Source organism: Nannobrachium achirus (genome assembly GCF_963921795.1).
Source record: "Nannobrachium achirus genome assembly, chromosome: 13".
NCBI classification, from domain to species: domain Eukaryota; kingdom Metazoa; phylum Chordata; class Actinopteri; order Myctophiformes; family Myctophidae; genus Nannobrachium; species Nannobrachium achirus.
In genome coordinates this window covers 27808386-27816170 of record NC_137833.1, presented here as the reverse complement: position 1 = coordinate 27816170, position 7785 = coordinate 27808386, and the positions used below count along the sequence as shown (strand labels likewise).

General features: G+C 44.9%; 1 protein-coding gene across 1 annotated transcript in view; it reads right to left on the bottom strand.

The window, feature by feature from the left end:
* Positions 1-242: 242 nt before the first annotated feature.
* The window catches only part of heatr5b (HEAT repeat containing 5B), a 35239-nt gene continuing 27696 nt past the window's right edge, over positions 243-7785 (bottom strand). Inside the window, exons 29-36 of the mRNA XM_080740206.1 lie at positions 7418-7657; positions 7159-7286; positions 6320-6464; positions 5548-5820; positions 4748-4972; positions 3877-4028; positions 3073-3286; positions 243-961 (exon numbers count right to left, since the gene is read on the bottom strand). Of these exons, the coding sequence (XP_080596332.1) occupies positions 654-961; positions 3073-3286; positions 3877-4028; positions 4748-4972; positions 5548-5820; positions 6320-6464; positions 7159-7286; positions 7418-7657 (1685 nt within the window). The 3' untranslated portion in view covers positions 243-653. The remainder of the gene's footprint in view (positions 962-3072; positions 3287-3876; positions 4029-4747; positions 4973-5547; positions 5821-6319; positions 6465-7158; positions 7287-7417; positions 7658-7785) is intronic.

The following is a 7785-nucleotide window of genomic DNA, read 5'->3' as shown; positions in this document are numbered from 1 at the left end:
CTAAAAACAATTAAAAGCAAGTCTGATGCAAAAAAAAATAAACAAAACAAAAACTCAAATAAGCAGACACACACACACACACACACACACACACACACACACACACATACACACACACACACACACACACACACACACACACACACACACACACACACACACACACACACGATTGAAACCTAAAAGAAAAACAAATTACTAACACCTAGTATAACTCAGAATTGAGGTGGATTGCCGTACTGATGTTGGTGCAAGACCATAAAGAACAATGGCACAGTGCACATCAAATGTCGGGCAGTCAGAAGACCAGAAATGTCACAATAGATTGTGTCCCTTTACATATGTTCACCAAAGATGAACATAATACATTCAAATAATGACATAACCATTTTGAGATGAACCTTTAATTCAAAAACCCTTCTAAATGGTATTTACATAAAACGTCTCCTTGATTTCAAGAAAACTCAGCAGAGACTGCTGCTCATCCACTGAAAGCAAATGTGAGATGAGTTGTTCGATCAATAAATAAATACATTTAAGAGACTGTATGTGACGTTATCAGACATGGTATGTTGAATATCCAGACACCAAACCAAAAAAGCTAAGACTGAATCAAATCACGCTGAGAAGAGTGCACATTTGTGGAGTGTTTTTTAGAAGAAGCTCGTTTTCAGTTTGATGGTCGGTGCAGCTTGCACAGTAGGCTGAGCTAGTCTGGCCGCCGCTTTAGCCTTACTGCTAGCCTGGTTAGCCCGGATGGCGGATTCGAGGCGGGTTTTAAGCTCAGGCGCAGCTCCAATGACAGTCTTAAAGGCAGCTGGGTAGAGGGGACCGATGCGCATCAGATTCTGGAGGGCGAAATCATGCAGTCCTTTGGAGGCTTGGGGCGCGGAGGAGATGGCGTTGTCGTCCAGAAGGTAGGAGATCAGGGTTGGTACGAGAAGAGCCAAGAGTTGTACCCCTATTAAAGACACATCTGCAGTTAATTAACAAGATAAAACCAGTGGCTAACAGTAATAAAATAAATAAATACAGATATATGAAAATATGAGTAAGGTTGGGAGATTTTAACGACCTATTTATGGGCTTTTTATGCCTTTATTATTGATGGGACAGTTAGGATGACAGGAAATGGGGAGAGATAGGAGTGACACGCAGCTAAGGCCTAGGTACCCGGACCGCTATGCCAGCGGTCCGGGCAGGGGAATTTTAAATGAATGAAAAACTGATGGAGCCGAAGCCCTCGTCCTAATGCAGATATAACCGTCACATAAGAAGTAAGAACTTGTGGTTACTAAAAAGGTTCCCATAAATCGCTATATAATGCGATGCTGATGGTGCTCAGAAAATGAGACAATTGCAAAAAGCAAGGATGTGATAGGAAACGTTCTACGAAACCACTTACATAAATAATCTCACATACTGTACTACTGTAGCAAGTCAAAGTGAGAAAAACAGTACAGAAAAGCAACAGAGTGGTTTGTGGCCATGATCAATTGTAGTTTATGTAATCATTAACCGCTTGCAAATAGCTCAATCAATGGACCATCAGTAAAGCCAAGCGTAGGGTTAGGGACGGATAACAAGGGATTCAACCAAATTCAACAATCTGGTGAGGAAGGCATAGCTCTATAGTTGGAGTTAAACTGGACAATCTGGAGGTCCTGATTAATCCCTTTTATCCCCTCTGTGATGGGCTAGCAGGGACGAGGAGCATATTCAGCCACAGACTCATCGCCCCCCAGGATACAACAAAGCGACTTTGACACAGTCCTTTGTGCCAGTAGCCATCAGGCTCCACAACCAAGCATGACCCCCATTATGTTGTTGGATTACTGACTCCTGCTTGACTCTGGCACACTTGGATGTACACTACAGAGCCATGTCAGATGCCCATTAAAGGACAACTTTGTTTTTTTACAACAAGGGTTCATATTTTTGATAGTCTTTAGAGAAAAGAAAAGATGAGTGTTAAAATGTTTTTCTATCGTTTTAGTGATTTTAACAATTTTGATTTGCTAAACTAACTATTGTTGCTGTCGGCCAGAAAGCTCTTATCTCAATATTTATATTTTTGTGATTTTTCGTAAATGAATGCCCACAGAATGAATGAATGAATGAATACTACAGCATCACACAAAAGTATCAAAAGTAGCAGATCTACAAGCTCTAAATACGGAGCAAGCTCGTTGATCTGCTAATTTAGCTATTTTTTAATTTGATACCCGTTTTGGACATATGAGGTTTCCACCCGCCAGAGACGATATAGATCATCCAGAGATATCCATTCGTGTAAGCCGTCTGACACTGTACAATACATGTCTCATATACACTGTTGATAGTCTGTAAATATATCCATTCATAGGCGATAAATGCATATTCATGCATTTTCCCTGGTGATAGAGTTTAACATTATACAGTACTTGCATTTATTGATAGAATATACATTTTTAATTCATCAGTCTAAGTGCAGATGACTAGGGTAAAACGAAAGGCCTGTCCATCCACAACGTCTCCGAAAGGTCCAGGTCAACTACAAAATGATGTCACTCGCAACTTCTGAAAAGCAATACCCCGAATTAAGGCCTGTCCATACTTTCTCCAAAACCAAACTTTTCGTCTGAAAGGTCCGGTTCGACTACAAATGACGTCACTCGGACTTCTGAAAAGCATTACACCGAATTAGAGTTCGTAAATCTGCACGTCGGAAAGTCGGAACTCTCAGAAGAAAAGTGTGGTTACGGAGAGACTGTGGACAGGCCATTAGAGTTCGGAAAGCTGCACGTCGGAAAGTCGGAACTCTCCGAGACAGTATGGACAGCCCTTAAGTCTATGTATTTTATTCTATTATCACCTAACCCTAATTCTGCCTATACCCATTTGTTCTCTGAAAATAAATAATTTCAAACTTTAAGTGCATTTTAAATTGACATACTGTATATTAGAGCCAGGGGTAATTAAATTGGGAATTTGGCTTGAAAATGTACCTTTAACTACAAGATACTGTGGTTGCTATGATGTAAAGACAGATGAACACAGAGTAATTGACCAGCAAGGCAGGCGTGTACTTACGGTTCTGGTCTTCCCCCATGCCCACCAGGGCTTCCAGAACCTTGATACCCTCCTGCACAGCCTGCAGTTCTGTAGCAGTCCCTGGGCGGCTGCGCTCTACTGCCTTCAGTTTCTCCACCATGAGTGGAGCCAGGGCATGGATGTAGGGAGTAGACAGCGCACGGCTTGAGTGCTGAAACACTGACAACAGTAGCTGGTAACACCGGGCTTGAACCTGTGGCAAACACAACAAAGTCACTGATCCAACTGCTCCTTGCAGCACACCTGTAAATTTTATAACCAGTAAGATTCCCTAATCGGGAGATAAGCGACCGTCAGATCGCATAATGTTGTCTGCAAAAAGCAAAGAGGGGCATGCGAGAAATCAGGGGCGTAGGCTGTGGTTTGCCAGCCAAGGAGAGTGTGTGAAAAGTCTGGCATGGATAGATAAGAGTCTGCAAAAAGCAACCTCATGGTGGCACTAGAAGAGGGGCATGTGAGAAATCAGGGGCGGAGGTTGTGGTTTGCCAGCCAAGGAGTGTGTGTGCAAAGTTTGGCATGGATCAGGGCAACGGTGGAGGAGATAAGAGTAGGGGCAAAAGTGTGACGTGGTGGCATGACGGACAGACAGACGGAGGGACAGACAGCCAGTGGAGGTTTTGATAGTAACTGCGACCTGACGGTCGTGAAAATGATTCTTGGCCATTGGCCAAGCTTTTACACTAGGACACAAGAACAACTGGTCTGAATAGATTTTCTTTTGTCATGTGTGGGAAAATATCTCCCGAGTGACAAACGTCATGCTTGAAGCACGTCAGTACACACCAAGGGATCACTGGAGTTGAGGCCATTCCGGAAACGATCCATGCAGCCTTTCTGCAAGACGGCGACTCCTACGACCTCGTTACTGGCCGACAGCAGGAACAACGTGATGGCCGTCAACATACTGACCTCGTCCATGTCAGGCCTAGACTCATCTAAAGAAACAGATATCCAGATCATTATATTATCGGTTGTAAAGTCCTACCTAGGCCTTGTCCACATGTACATGGATAAACTATTTTTAGCCATAGCCGTTTCTATGCGTTTAGGCGATTCATCCACATGGGAACATGTTTTTGGTTGTTTGCCAAAATACTCCCAGTCTCCCACTTGCTTGTGACGTCATCTCCTTGCAAAGTTATCTCCTTTGTTTACATCAGGATTACATAATGGCAGACATGGACAAAATAGTGATGTTCTAACGTTACTTACACAACAGCAATGTTTACCCAAAATGTGCAGTAACTATAACTCCATATTGGGGTAGAACAGACTATTTTGATAGTAGACTGTAACAAGGCTTTGTGAAGGAGAGGTCAGATGTGTTATGTTTTAGGAACTGGGAGGCACTCGGATAAACACTTGTTTGCAACCTTAAAGGGTTAGATAAACCGGTTAAAATAACCGGTTCAGGAAAGAAGCCATATCACACATTGTTCACTGATCTTTTGCTTTTCATGTGCACACTGTATAATGTTACCGAGTTATCTGAAGAGCACAGCCTGGGCACAGTATGGGCTGTCATCACGAGTCTGTAGGCGTTGACAAGCTGTCTCACAATGACAGCCACATTTATTTTTCAAACGGAGGAGGAAAAACTCTTGTGGACTAGGAGGCCCTATTCATGCTTTATTTATGATCTCTCTGTGTTTACCTGGCTGGGAGTACTCCAGCATGGAGGCCAAGCTGCTCCTCACCAGACTGGTCCACTGGGTCTGAGTACTCTCCACCCGTGCCAGTGGGGAGGTGATGATTGTCTTGATGCCCTGCAAGGCGGCCGACGCGGGCAGAGGCACAGAGTTGTCTGGTGTCTTCACCGCAGTCTCCTTCAGTACTCCAGTGATCAGGAATAACACTGTAGGCAGGATGGTCATGCTTCCTGTGAGGCAACACAGAGGAAGAATGGAATACTTATATAATCATCCATATGACTAATCTATGACGAACACTCTGAAAACTGGAATTCCAACAGGAACCTTTACAAATGTGAGGAGGGTTATATAAAAAGAGATTATCAAACAGCGTTAGAGGCAGACATCCTTGCTTAACATGTAATTAACATGGACAAAACTACACAGCATGACATTCTCAAGTTAGGTCAAAGTCTTAGTACCTTCAGTATCTGTGAGTGAAACAATTTGCTCTTGTGTGCACTTATGTTTGCCACGAACCAATATCAAAGAACTACATACTCTGTTTGTACGATGAACAGAGAAAATAACTGATCTACACGCTCACTATTGCGTCGGTTTAAATTGGTTTAGCATAGTGTGTTTCAGGATTTTTCATTTATTTTTAATTACAGATGTCTTTGTGCAAAGAAAACATTCCCACATCCACTTAGCTCAGATGCAGGCACGTTGGAGAGTAACAAATGACCATCCATGAAGAAAAATCATGCACGCTGCTCTTGCTCTGCAGCATCAATTCCATTCAAGCAACTACAGGTCTCACCAGCAGGGGAGCAGAGTGAAGGCAGCTCGGCCAGGATGGACACCGTGTTGGCCACCAGGCGGGCTCCCTCCTCGGGAAGCCGGTGGGGCCTGAGGGGTGCGTGGCTGGGAGACTCGGTGACCCGCGTGTTGAGCTGGGGCAGGTGACGCACCAGGACGAACACCAGCAGCTCCATGGCCGCAAACACCAGGGACTTGCCGGGCTGCAGCTCTCCCGTGTCCCCTCCCTCTCCCAGAGGAACCAGAGAGTCCTTCTCTCCTCCATCATCTTTGCCTGAAGCGAACAAAATCCAGTTTAGCGCTCCAAATACACACATCCTTCTCAAGCGTGCCATCTATTTTCAAAGAGAGGAGGGTGAAATCATCTACAATGCAAGAAAGTTTAACTTTGACTACAAGGAGTTGTATGATGTACAAAATGTGGGAGTCTATGGTTATCAAGAGAGACATGTCCCTGTAACAGCAGAACTTAGCTTTTTTGCCTTTGGAAGTGTCAGATAATTCTGGCCCCCCTGCACACAGGAGGTGATGTGATTTATAAACATTGGCCGCTATCCACGTACCACGTATTCAGACCTTAATGTGATGGCAACAGCCCCATTTCAACAATGCGCACAATAAAACTCTGAAAGCCTTAAAATTACATCTCAACATATCGATCCCTTTATCTGTCAGATAAAGTAAATGGCATTGTTAGAGGCAGAAGCAATGCTTCAGAGTGATGAATGACATGTTTATAAAACCGCGAATTTTGGTTCATGATAGTTCCTGACCTCGATCGAACCTCTGCTGTTGCACACGGTCCACTGCTGCCCTGATGGTCTCCTGCACTACAGCGGTGACCTGGAGCTGTATGGCCGGGGGGTCTCGGGTCAGCAGCAGTCTATGGAGAACATTCAGCAGCTCCACGCCCAGCAGCTACAACACAACCAGAACAATAGAACTCTAATTGGAACAGTTCAATAGTCCCCCCACACTCTGATAGGCCAGGGCTGTGTGAACTTCTGTGCTCTCTCCCTCTCTCTCGCTCGGAGTGTTTTTATCTTTATCCATTAGGCGTCTACAGGTCAAACCCATTCATTGCCCTCCACTCCAAACAGTGCATCCAGTCTGGCTCAGTGCCAAAAAGCAAGCACAGGGGGTGCGTAGTGTTGTTCCGACGTCCCATTAGTCAGATTAGTCGGTGCCTAACCCTAACCTCAGTAAAACTATGCCTAAACCTAACCTCCGTCGGACTATCGAGAAGAACTTAACAGTATATAATACTCACTTCATACTATGGTGTCGCTGAAAAGAGCTACAAGCTCACAATGCGGTACAATGCAAGTTTGCAGACTGGCTATGTTTGGTGCAGACGTAATGGTTCTCTGAATACGAGGACGAGTGGAATAAAGGAGGAAATGTATACACAGAAAAACGAGGACAGGGGACCATAATGTATGTAAAATGATATATACATTACTCATGCTCAACTATAGCTCCACTGAAAGGTTGTTTTCCCACCCTCTCGCCGGTAGTTCCTGTGTTAATAATGAGCCTCCCTTTCATGTTTAGCCATCTGAAACCTCCCGACATCATCAGTCTTCCTAATGTTTGTACACTCTGACTTTACCTGGTCCTCTGCGATGTGAGCCGTAGCAAAGGGAGACTCCAGGAGAGTGTAAAGGGCCAGCAGGCATGACGTGACGTGCTCCATAGGCTCCTCAGGCCGAGGGAAGCAGAGAAACTCAATACTGACACCTGGGAGACAGGGCACAAAAAACACAGTTAGAGAGGTGCCAAGTGTGTGACTCACAGGGCAGCTGGTGAATGGATAGAAAGAATACACAGCAACGCAAAGCCTCAAAATCATGCGTGTGATTAAAGTTTACCAAGCATTAGATGCATCCTGTCTTTGACCTGCTCCTCAAAGGTCTTGGTGGTTAAGGGGACTCCCTGGGGGAGGCCAGGGGGGACCCTGGAGGGAGCGGAAGGGGGATCCTCTGGATCCTCCTCGGCTCCAAACCCGGTGCTGCTGAGCCACAAGGCCACGGCGTGCAAGACAGGCGCCCAGGAGCTGCGGTAGTGGAGCCGCGCCATGTCGATGGTCTCTGGGGTGTAGAATGCCCCACCTGAACGAACACACACAAACAATGTAAACCACTGGTTCACACTGGGTCGGGAGTCATTTGTGGGTCACAGGCACATTTTTATGGGTCCCTTAATTTTTGGTTTCCAACATTTGTTTTAATTATAATTA